Genomic DNA, 13,102 nt, shown 5'->3' on the forward strand with positions numbered 1-13,102 from the left:
GGATCTGACGTGGCTTGATAAAGCCCCTAGGGGCTTTATCCCACACCCTCCAGCCTTATAACTATCGTTTGGGCTTATTATTAATTTTATATCAATTATTCTCGCTCCAATCAAAACCTCTAAAACATCGGTTTGTAATTCGGAAAAAAACTTAACTCTGTTAAGCTATTTTAACGCAGACTATTATCGGCCAAAAGTGGACCAGTTTGAATTATTATCGGCAAATAACTGAGTTGAATTATAATCAGCCAAATTGAGAAAGTTGAGATTATTTAAATCCAATTTGTCTTTTTTACTTTTTTGATTTCTTATTTTTATATTATTATTTAAATATACACAAAACATTAAAAAAAATAAATTATTTTAAAGGCGATTTGATTTATATTAAATTAATTGTAAAGGTATATGATGATGTGGTGTTGGAGTGGAGGTACGTGAGAGTTTGTTATTCCGAGAAAAATAAGTGTTTTTGAAGAAAAATGAATATGATGTAAAAGTTTATGGAGGTAGTACTCTTATCAAATTGCCATCACCATTTGGTGGGGTGGTAGAGGGTTTGTGTCTCTTGGGAATAGATCAGGTTCAATTTCTGGTATGGGGTAAACTTGGTGTAATTTAGAAATATGGATATATAACCTTTTGCCGTTCAAAAAAAGGTACTCTTATCAAATTAAACTTTTGTAACCAATCCTAAGGACATATGACTAGGATTCTAGGAACTCGAAAAGTACACCACACACAACATGAATCCTGATCAATCATACAAAGAAAGCATCATATTCTGAGAGCATCATATCATATCATACTATAATAATAATAGAACATTGATGCATGATAAACATTATATTCTGGGCAATATTATACATGCGAAGAATATAGAGAGAGCACATATGCAGATTTATAACACACAGAAGTCCAACTCTCAGCAGCCCATGTTTATTAACCTCACATTTAACCAACAACATATAATTAAAATACAAACTATGATAAAGAATTAAACTATGGAAATGGTAAAAATAATATGTTATTTTAACACATTCATATGTCCTTGTAATTCTTTAAAAGCAACAAACAACAGTCTGATTAGATAGTTGAGTTCTTTTGGGCACGTTTTAGCCGCTTAGGATGTGTGTTATGGTCCGTGAAATAGGAGCGTGAGGGGTTATGTGACCCCTCACGCTCGTGAATATCCCACTAGGCTATTTAAAAATAAATATTAAAAAAAACTTTTTAATTTGGATATTGTTTCTACTTTTTTTCCTACCATAACCTCTTGAAAGTCATCTGTCCAACACATGTTACGATTATCTGATTATGATGGTTATCAGAGTATTAACATGCTACCATGAGTTTTTTCAGAAATGGGTTCTCATCATTAAAAAAAATACCGAAAAATTGTGACCATGATAAAATATTTTTTTGGATCCGACATAACATGCACTTTAGGCATGACCATATCTATATAATCTAATGTGGTTAAGATAATAATGACCAAACATCTATTAGGCTCGTGACACCTGATTCATTTATGGACTCATGTGGGCTGCCACACTTTTCATGAGGCAAAAGGTTTGGCCCATTGAGTTGTGTGTGGCTCATGTTTCTCACCAAAATATACTCATGGAAAAGCACAACCTTTTTCATGATCATAAAGCAATTCCTTAGCAAGAATTTATTCTAAAGGCTTGTCTTTCCACCCAACTTTCTTTGCTCCCATTGGTATGCATGGTATATAAATCAACCTAATCAATATATTCTTTTCTTACATTATTGTAAAGGAAGAGAAAATGTGCTATCAAAGTTCTTGTTATTCTAGTGTGGAGAATCTTATGAAAACAAGGAGATACATTCTCCAACCACCACGAACCACGGTGGCAGAAGATGCGCGTGAAACCCAAGAGACAATGAAGCGATGTTTGTGCTCTCCAACAAACCATCCAGGCTCGTTTCGATGCAGAATTCATCACAAAGAGTATGTTTGGGGTGGCCGTGCTACTCGAGTTACCATGTGACATGTTTAGTTTCTTTATGGTATGCAATTTGATTTATGTATATCTTGAATCAAATGGTATGTTTAGCTCCTCTAATCATCACTTCATGAGGGTGTGAACTTAAGGTATAAGTTGAAGTATATCATTCCATGTTGTTGTTGGCATCAAATCTTTCTACTTTTGTTTCATTTCTAGAAATTTAGCCTCGGGTTAATTGCATAATAACGTAACCAATTTTTTTATTTTTAAATTGTTTCACACGCGCATCTTTTTCCAAGAAAAAAAAAAGTTGGGGTAATCCGTACAGGTGAGCGAGTTGAGTCAAAATGATGTGGTGATGAAGATTATGTCACGATAGAGAATTTGAATTCGCGACAACCGAAGTTGATTACTTGAAATTAAACTTGGATTAAAATGGCTATCCTCTAATGCAATTTGCACATTATCTTAAGCACTATAAATTATATAAATTTCACTGACAATGTTATCCGTCAGTGAAAATACCAATGATAGGTGAAATTCTTTGGGGAAACAAGACGTGAATAAAGACTTCATTGACGGATTTTCTGGATCTTAAATTCAAGCCGATTTTATTGACATACCCTCTAATGCAATTTGCACATTATCTTAAGCACTATAAATTATATGAATTCACTTACAAAGTTATCCGTCAGTGAAAATACTAACCATAGGTGAAATTCTTAGGAGAAGCTAGCCATGAATAAAGACTTCAGTGACGGATTTTCTGGATCTTAAATTCAAGCCGATTTTATTAACATATAACCGACAAATTTTCAAATATTTTTAAACATATTGCAACATGTTTTCAATCACAATTCCATACTAAATTTTTTTAAACTTGATAATTTTTTTTTCTACTCACAAATATAGATATAGAATAACGTTGATATGTGCAAACACAAACCAAACCAATAAATTTTACAAATTCATAGAATTATTCAAATTATCCAAAAATTACAGTAGTGTATCGTGTTACCCAAATTTTAGTGTTTCCAAAAATATAATCATATTTACTTTCATTCTTAAAGCGAAAACAAATAAACTACGAGAATGATTTCAAGAGGAAAATTCATATGCTATTGGACGATCAAAAGATCGCATCAAGCTCTCTTTTGTTCAAGCAAAAATTGAAAATTTTAAACTACATTAAATTAATTTCCTAAATAAACTCGTGAATTCCTCAAAACAAAGAATCACACTTTTTTACATAAAAAAGTAGATAAACAAAATATGCAAAATGCAAAGTTTCGGAAAACCGCCGAGAATCGAAACTAGGGCTAGTGACGATGGAATGCGGGTCCGATAGTTAGGACAACCCACTTATGTCATTCGTCACAAGACCTAACTCGTCGAGAGCTTTAATTTGTTAGACCCAATAATTCCACACGTAACCCAATTAAACTTTTTTTGTTAAGCCTTTTTTCGGTTGTATTTGTCTCTATCTAACTAGTCCACGTATAATTACACAAGCTGTTGATTTAGCCCCGTATTACTTATAACATTAAAAGTCGTTATGAAAGATGCATAGAAAGCACAAAATGCATAATTGCATCTAGTGGAGGTGGGCAAGAAAGAACAAGACATCTTCCTTGATTCGAGGAATAAATAAAAAGTGACGTTTATGCCAAGTAATTTAACTAGTATTGGGTATGGTTACTATTTTTATATATATTTAAAAAAAACTTAGCATACTATTTATACCCGTAAACACTCACCAATATACAGATCATACTGGGCCTTTTTCGCTAATACATGATTTGGGCCTGGAAAAGTTCTCAGACCAGTTGTATGTAATAGCACTAAGTCCCACAAATTGTGGGCCCATCTCCGAAAGTGATGGCTGCTAGGCTGCTATAATTTGATTTGATTTTAATTATTTTGCAAGTTGCAACTAAATGGCGGCTTTTACATTCAATTTATTCATAGTATTTTTGGTATGGGGTAATGATATGAATTGGAGAATAAAATAGACGAGGTATTCTAAACTAATTCTAAATCTGCACAAATGTCATGTGTAAATCCTTAACCACTTGGGAGAACTTCTTTTCGACACATATTGATATTATCGCTATGCTACAAGCCCTTTGATGATTAATCTACATGTAACAACTGGATAATAGTAAATATGTTTAATGTTTAGTAAAATAAGTTAGTTTTTGAGTTATACAAAAGCAGGTTATTCGCCATAGAATGTGTTATATGAACAAAATAAAAAAAAAATACTGAGCTAACGATGAAACGACAATTATTAAACGAGAATATTTATGTCAGATGGTGTGGAGTAACGCTGCACACAAACTCATCTTGGTGGCGCCTCCAACGCCATTTAAGGGTGCCATCATTTCTTCCGCCAACACAATGGTGGACGCTAGGGGGACAGGGAGCGGGGGCGATGTGTCAAAAACAATCAGATATTTTTCTTTGTTTTTTTAATTAAATAATTAAAAGAGCTTCATTTCACACCATATGTTTTAAGGATGAGAGACTTTAAAGCCATATTGTTTATGTAGTACTAATGTAGTGCATACGTGGCGTCTTAAAGTTTAAGAGGACTTTACTCCACACCACCTAACCTTATAAACTGATTATTCACAAATTGCTGACACGTAGTAACATATGATTAGTTGACATAGAAATATTCAAATGATTATACTAATAATTTTAAAAAGTAAGAGTATTTTGTCAATTACGTTGATCAACATGAATATGATTGCGATTTTCCCTTTAAAAACAATGAGTCATACGTCTACATATTTCAAGTAATATAAATAATATAAAATGAAAGAGATCATAATATATTAAAATCATTAAGAGTTAAGACGTTATTTTCATATTTCAATTATCCATTAAAACAATTCACTACAACAATCACATGATTTTATACTTTTTTTGAACAAAACTAACACGTTGTAAGCAATGTTAAAACAAAAAACCTAATATAACTAAAATAAAATAAAGAGATCATAATATATTAAAATCATTAAGAGTTAAGACGTTATTTTCATATTTCAATTATCCATTAAAACAATTCACTACAACAATCACATGATTTTGTACTTTTTTTGAACAAAACTAACACGTTGTAAGCAATGTTAAAACAAAAATGGTAAAAATTTAAAATTTGTTTTGAACTAAAATAATTTGACTAACCACGAAAATGACAATTAACTCTAAAAAAATTAAATACAATATTATATAATTTCGTAGCAAGTGTGTGTTACTTTCGCGTGAGAATCGAGTCAACACGCTGGCATCCAGCCAGTCAAACAAATCCCACTCCACGCGTGTCTTCCACCTTACTTCATTCCTCTCAAAATTATACATACAAACCCCAATATATATACACCCCCCATCCTCAAAAACCTCTCAATTCACCAATCTTCACTCCCCTAAACCCAAATCTCAAAACGACCCATTATTCCCACACTCTCCACGATCAAAACCCAGATCCAGCTCCTTCAATCTTCCTCAAATTCCATCAGAAAACGATGAATTCTCGATCGGTTGCAGTCGCCTTTATCGGGTTCGTGTTCATGGCTTTGTTTGGTGTCAATCGAGCTCAAGAATTCGCTCCGGTTCCGGCTCCGGTTCCGGGTAATGATGGTGCTGCGATTGATCAAGGGGTGGCCTATCTTCTTCTGCTGGTGGCACTTGCTATTACTTATCTTGTTCATTAGAGTTGTGTTTGGTTGATTGTTATATTCTTTTGATTCTTATTTAGATTTTAGTTATTGTTGGTATGTGGATTTGGAATTGATATTAGAGATTAATTTGATCGACTTTTCTACAACTTTTGTTTGATGTTTTAAGGTTGATTCTTGGAAATTGTGTTGAACAAACAATTTTATTTTTAACTACAAATTTCTTTTAATCTCTGTCAAAGGATTTAACCATTAAGAATGATGTTTGTGGAAGTTGTTTGGGATAATCTAACCAAACACAAGGTAAACCCCTAATGATATGCTGTGATTTGGTAGTACACACTCCTATAGTATAGAGATTAAATTGACCGTCTTAGGGGTTGGGGCGCCATCACTCACCTCACCACACACTCATCAATCATAACATCCAATCAAGTTTCGTCATGTCATTGAGTATTATTCCATCACTAGTGATGGATTTTAGTGGAAATGTCCATCACTCACCACACAAACATCTACCATTAAAAACAACTCACCACACAAACATATACAACGCGTGCTCACTATCACGCTTAATTCGTTCCATGCGTGATAACATCCACCGGCGGTGGTGTTCCACACCGTTCCACGCGTGAAAGATGGCCGACAACGGGGCGCCCCGTCCTCCCTTATAAGTATATAACTGAACGATTATGTGTATGGATGGCGAAAATACCCGAAACCCAAAGTATTTGAGACAGGTATACCCGATACCAAGAGGTATTGGCCCCATCCCATTTATGTGGTTATGGGTATTGGTTTCGGTGGAGGGTGCTAAAAGTGAACAAAATTGTCATTTGCTCACACATAGTATACAAGCATGAAAAAAAATTAAGCCCGTAACAAGTAGAAAAAACGGGTTCTTATTGAGCAAACTTTTAATGGGTTTAAACTTTAGCAAACTTTTAATTGGTTTAAACTTTAATTGGGTTTAATTTTAAAATATTGGGGCCAAATTTAATGGATATTAATGAGTAAAAGAGTAATCTTTAATATGGGTTTTAGTGTTTATTAGGCTTAAAATAAGTAGTATATTAATGGGTTTTAATGTTTAACAAAATATATAATTTTTTTTTAAAAATATATACATATACTCTAAAAAGTTTTGGGTCCATGGAGAGATCGGGCCATGAGCCGTCGCCTACCCCACCCCCTTAGGGCCAGCCTTGTATACAGGTGTCGATGTGATGGGATGGGATGGTATACATCCATATATGGAGTGTATGTGATGATAATATGACCGTTTAAGACAACTGATGCGATGAAATAGAAATAGCCCCTACACAACAACCAATGTGTACACCATAGCAAGTTTGCCGCACGGGCGCACGGCATGTCCACCGCCAAAGGAATATTGCCGATTGGCAAAGATGACGGAGAGGAGTTTTCAGAGAGAAGTTGTTGCATGCGGCAAAGAAGAGAGAGAGGGTAAGTGGTGGGGCCCCATACCGAAATCAACCAGTCACATGTTTTTTTTAAAATTAATTTGTCTAATCTAGGCATGCACCTCTTATGTTTTTTGAGCAAGAGAGAAGAACAAGAGGAGAAATAACATGTCACAATATGATTGGATGTAGGGAAAGTTTGCCTAATCTTATTAGGCATGCACCCCTTACACCCTTAAGGCCTTAAGAGTTAAGATTGCTTTTCTAAAAGAACATATAATATGCGTGTGCATACATATTCCTCTGGAAAGGTTTAGAAACCTCGTGGTATAGACTTTTTATGAAACCAAATAAACACGTTGGACCGTTTACTTTTATGTTCCTTCTATATAATATCACAATGTTTTCTAGAAACATTGACCCGAAAACTTGCACACAAGTTAATTTTGACCCGTTTCACTTTTACAATTTTTTTAATCATTAAACCATTTTGTTTTTATATGTAAACATTACAACAAAATTGTATCATTCTATTCCAACCCCTTGATTGCTTTCGAACTTACAATTGCAAAACCAAAGATTCACTTAATAGCACGACATATGCATATCATTATTCATTGAACCACATACATTAAACAAAATTATTCAAGAAATTGACCGACGCGGGCCTAGTTATAATAAGTTATATGACCGATTAACAAGTTACCAACGTTTAGAGCCATGGAGAATCGTATATGGGTGTGGCAACCGTCTTGACTTGAAGATAATGCTCAAGAGCCTCCAATCCTTGTTCTCTTCCGAACCCGCTCATTTTATAACCTCCATGAGGTGCGTCACGGTCAAGGGCTATATAACAATTCACCCACACCGCACCAGCACGAATAGATCTTGAAACTGTGTTTGCTGTGTCGATGTTTTTCGTCATCACGCCAGACGTGAGTCCATATTTTGTTGCATTTGCTCTCTTGATCACTTCCTCGATAGTCCTTTAACATCCACCCCGTTTTTTATCGTTAGTCCCACAAGTATACAACAAAAATATTGTAACAGTTAAGACGATAAATACACGTGTTTATATATTTTGTAGTTCTTTTAATACTTAAAATTGGTTTTGTATTAACATGGTCAAGCTTGGCTTACATGACAAAGCAAGCCAGCTATGTTCTAGTTCACTTAAGGTTTGCTTAAGTTTTTAATGTGAGGGTCCCCGGTCTACCCTATAACTAAAGGTGTAAACAAGACTAGATGCTCGAGAGCTACTCATGATCGACTCAGATAAAAGCTCGAACGAGCTGAGCTTTAACGAGCCCGAGCTTGAAATAGAGCTCGTTTGGTTATCGAGCCTGAACCTGAAATACAGAGCTCGTTTAGGCTCGCGAGCCTAAAGAGCCCAAAGAAAATTTTATTTTTTAAATATAATATAATAATAATGATAATAACATTAGCAAGGAGCCAGGGCCGGCCCGAAGGGTGTGCAGAATGGGCGACGGCTCAGGGCCCAAACCCATTGGGGGCCCAATTTTTTTTTGTTTATGTATTAGTTTTACAATGTAAAGTTAGAATATGTACATAATTAATCGGAAAAATACCATCCTGAAGCTATTGATTTGGTGGTTTGAAAGTCACTTTAGTAATAAGAAGACACGAGTTCTAATCCTGACATTCTTAGTTTTGTTTTTCTTCCTTATCTATTTATTAAATGCAAATGACATTAGTTGCCTAATTTTGTCAAGTTACATTAAATGATTGGTGTTGATTCAATTGACATTAATTCATTTTCATATATTCAAATATTTTTTATCTATATATTTTTTTTTAAATTTATATTTAAGGGGCCTGTATTTTCTGTTTGCACAGAGCCTAAAATTTTCGAACATTTTCGGAGACGGCCTTGCAAGGAGCTTTGGCTCGTTTAGGTGATATTGAAGCGAACTCGAGCCGAGCTTTTAGCTCGTTTGAGGTTGTTCTCAAAAGAGCTCGAGCCGAGCTCAAGCTTTGGGTTTTACTCGCAAGCCGAGCTCGAGCTCAAATAAGTAGGCTCAACCCGAGCCGAGCTCGAGCCTAGTCGGGCTCTGGCTTTGGCTCGGCCCGGCTCGTTTACACCCTATACCTATAACCATGGTATTAAGAGCTGTACATTTGGTTAATGATCACACTTGTAGGTAGAAAATCAAGACAAAAAGTTGAAAACACATACTTGAACTTGAGGACCGAGATAACCGGGCCAAAAATTTCTTCCTTTGCTATGGTCATATCATCCTACAAAACCAAACAACTTTGAAAGCTTAATTATCATTACCATATTTTATACAACAATATGCTACAAGTCATATATACCGTAACATCGGTGAACAAAGTTGGCTCGATATAGTATCCTTTCTTTCCAATAGGTTTACCGCCGGTTACCAAAGTCGCGCCTTCCTTCTTTCCATGCTCAATGCACGAAAGTATTTTCTCGTATTGTTGTTTATTGTTCTACACGAGGAACAAACTAAAGTTGTGCAAATATACGCGATATGGTGTTTCTTAAGATTTGAGAACCGAAGTTTTGTTATACCTGAGGTCCATGACGAGTGGCTAGATCAAAAGGGTCGCCCATCGGCCAAGCTTTCACCATTGCTTCGAGTTTCTTGACGAAAACATCATAGATTCCTTCTTGAACAAAAATGCGAGATCCCGCCACACACATCTCTCCCTATAAGTACATTCAACAAGTTAGAACATCAAAAGTGGCTACTCTGACCCACCAACCCACCGATTTTGTCACCTCTGTAAAATACCAGTGTATTTTTTTATACAAATATTAAAAAATTAACAAGCATTAAATATTGTTCTTAGAAGTTAGAACCGGATCGGACAGGCCGGTTGGATCAAAACCGGCTTACATTACTTGTCTTGTTGAGTACTTTTATATTTTGTTTCTTTCTAATTTTCATATTATTTATAACGTCATTAACTTCTTTAAAATCGATTCAACTAGTAGAATGGCAAGACGACTGGTTTATTGACTCATTAGCTTTAAACCGTACTTTGTTCATTAAATTTCCCATAAGAGCAAGCTCCGCGGCTTTATCAACATCGGCATCGTCAAAAACAATGAAGGGTGACTTCCCACCGAGCTCGAGCGACACAGGTTTGAGATTGCTCGCTGCCGCAGCATGCATGACGGTTCGACCGACTTCAGTGGACCCGGTAAAAGTAACCTAGATTCATCAAAACATCATTAGTTCTAAAGTACCAACAAGTTTTACATAAACTATAAATGTCAAACTCATGTTTTCGCAATTTCGCACCGCGTCAATGTCCATATGTGAGCTAATAGCGGCGCCCGCGGTTTTCCCAAACCCGTTAACGACGTTAATCACACCATCAGGAACACCCGCCAACTTAGACAAGTGAGCGAAAAAAAGAACCGTAAGAGGAGTTGTTTCAGCGGGTTTGATCACCATGGTGCACCCAGCGGCTAAAGCGGGTGCAACTTTAGTGGCAAACATGTAGGCGGGACCATTCCAAGGAATGATGTGTCCCACTACACCAATGGGTTCGCGTAATGTGTAAGCTTGAATGTTACTAGACATTTTGAGAGTGGCTCCACGGATTTTATCCGCTGCTCCCGCGAAGTAGCGGAATGTCTCCGACGAAATTCCGACTTCAAAGTACCTCACGGGGCCGAATAGTTTTCCACCGTCGATCACTTCTAAGGTCGCTAACTCGTCAGCATTTTCGTCAATCAAATCCGCAAATTTCAACATAATCTTTCGCCTCGCCTGTTTTTTGTGCAACATCAAGGAATTAGAAAATTTGAATTTTATTTTATTTTATTTTCTTACCAACGGGTCACTAAAAGTCTAAAAATGTCGTTTAACTTGAGTGAACCGGTTATATATACTCGGTACACGTAATGTACATTCCTCTTTTAACCATATTTGAAAAAATATGTAATTTTTCAAGTTTAGAGGGGGTTACACGAAATTTCCCCTTATAAATATAAATAGACACACCTCGCCCGACAAGCGAGGCCAGGGTCCATTGTCGAAAGCTTCACGGGCCGCCTTAACGGCCAAATCAACGTCTTCCGCTCTTCCTTCAGCCACCGTTGCCAACACTTCTTCTGTCGCCGGGTCTATTGTCTCGAACGTGTTTCCTAATAGTTTCGATCATATTCGAAGCTAGTCACTTTAACAAAAAATCCAAAAGTATATTATGTGTTAGATATGTAAAAAAACTTAAGGAAATTAAAATGAAACCTGAAATGGAATCAACAAATTCTCCGTTAATAAAGAGTTTGGTGAACTTGATCTCATGGGTTGCAGCCTTAGAACTCATATTTGACTGACTATTTTTCTTGTATAATTTGAATGTGATACTCAAATATGACAATTGGCCTATTTATAGCCATCGTTATAGTACTTGTGGAAATATGGTTTTTATTAACATTTTTTTATGGGAAAATGATGGAATGAAAACGAGCAATAATATAAAAGCACAAAGAGCGTGTTACCAATTATTTTTCAGTTTATTTTCTTTTATATGAATATAACATAAAAATATATTCAAAAATTTAATTATAAACTTTGTATTATATTCGACATTCAATTCTAATGTAATAAAACTCAAAAGGAATACTAATTCAACATTCAATTCTAATATAATTAAACTCATAAAGAGTTAGAATTTGATTTTTAGAAAAATGAGCCTATTATATATCTTGACTATTGAGTCTCTCAAAATTACATGATAATATAAAATCATTAGTAAAATGTGAAGTATTTAAATTTTAAACCTTTGATTTTCAGATACTTTAAGATTTACATATTAGAACTACAATGAATATTAGCAGTTGATAATCCAATTAAGATAAATATATTCTTCTATTATATTCAGTGACAAGTATTATTAGATATATATATATATATATATTTTTTTTTTGTATTTGTTGCTAAGGCCATGGGGTATGGGGCGTGGGTTGGGGTAAAACGCCCAAGCCACCACCCCGGGTGGGCTTGGGTTGGGGCATAGCCCTTGGGGCTTGGCTTTCAAGCCGGGCATGGGGCGGTATGGCCAAGCTAGCTGGCTGAATCTCATTCACTCACCCCGCCACGTCAGGCGGCCATTTCAAATTTCGAATCTTAAAATTCAAACGTTCCCCCCATACCACCAAACCGCCACCCCGGTGTCCCAACAACCTCTATATATTTGTAACCCCAACCCACTGGTCCCTCCATCCCACGAACCGAAACCCCACCGGCTACCCACTTCTCTCGAACCCGCTACCCCACTGGTCCCCCCCATCCCACGAACCCAACACCGTCAAAAGCGTCGTTGACGCTATGAAGGGGCAGCCACCCGGCCAAACAAAATATTGGGTGGAAGCATTCGGAGCATACCGACATAACGTCGGTAACGACCGCCACAACCTCAACGCGTGCCAACATAAATGGCGCGAGCTACGGCCCAAGCTCGAGCGTTTCAAGGCTTACTACGAAGCCGTTCCCGGTGGCGAGTTAAGCCACGAGGACCGGGTGGCGGTGGCGAACATAGAGTGTCGAGGCAAGGAAAAAAAGGCGTTCGACAAGATCGACTTTTTTGAAATTTTTTTAACGCTCTAGGTTTGTTATTTTGTAATTTTTAGAAATTATGTAATTTTTAGGATTATGTAAGTTTTAAAATTTTAATGAAGTTGTAGGTTTTTTTTATAAATGTTGTGTGATTTTTTATAAAATTTTTGTATTTTTTTTTTTAAATATTCTGCCACGCGGTGCACCCAACCCAAGCCCAACCCACGCCCCGCCATACCCCGCGGACACGTAACCAGGGAGTGGAGGGCTCCCTTTACACGTGTCAGCAAATGCCCCAACCAAAGCCCAACCCAACCCCACTGTCTAAAATACTACTATTACATGCTATATAGACTATGTGTACAATGTGTTGTTTATACTGCAATTGATGGTATATCTAATAAAAATATAAAAATAACGGCTTACATAGTTATCGTCTTTTATACACGATTTTAATCAAACAGATT

General features: G+C 36.2%; 1 protein-coding gene across 1 annotated transcript; it reads right to left on the reverse strand.

Moving 5' to 3' along the window:
• Positions 1–7,580: 7,580 nt before the first annotated feature.
• Positions 7,581–11,465, reverse strand: LOC110893785 (aldehyde dehydrogenase 1). The gene is made up of 8 exons (XM_035980721.1): positions 11,325–11,465; positions 11,079–11,221; positions 10,371–10,844; positions 10,107–10,280; positions 9,635–9,772; positions 9,415–9,552; positions 9,275–9,336; positions 7,581–8,063 (listed from the first exon to the last, which is right to left on the reverse strand). The coding sequence occupies exons 1-8, from the start codon at positions 11,401–11,403 to the stop codon at positions 7,790–7,792; spliced, it is 1,482 nt and encodes a 493-aa protein (XP_035836614.1). The 5' UTR covers positions 11,404–11,465; the 3' UTR covers positions 7,581–7,789.
• Between the last annotated feature and the right edge of the window lie 1,637 nt (positions 11,466–13,102).

The sequence above is a fragment of the Helianthus annuus genome, chromosome 12 (assembly GCF_002127325.2).
Source record: "Helianthus annuus cultivar XRQ/B chromosome 12, HanXRQr2.0-SUNRISE, whole genome shotgun sequence".
Classification (NCBI taxonomy): domain Eukaryota; kingdom Viridiplantae; phylum Streptophyta; class Magnoliopsida; order Asterales; family Asteraceae; genus Helianthus; species Helianthus annuus.

Excerpts from the sequence above, each read along its gene's own strand:
- LOC110893785 (XM_035980721.1), bottom strand. The coding sequence starts at position 11,403 with ATGAGTTCTAAGGCTGCAACCCATGAGATCAAGTTCACCAAACTCTTT. Across the intron at positions 9,337-9,414 it reads CTTTGTTCACCGATGTTACG|GATGATATGACCATAGCAAA; the intron begins GTATATATGACT and ends TTGGTTTTGTAG. Across the intron at positions 8,064-9,274 it reads ATCTCGGTCCTCAAGTTCAA|GACTATCGAGGAAGTGATCA; the intron begins GTATGTGTTTTC and ends TGGATGTTAAAG.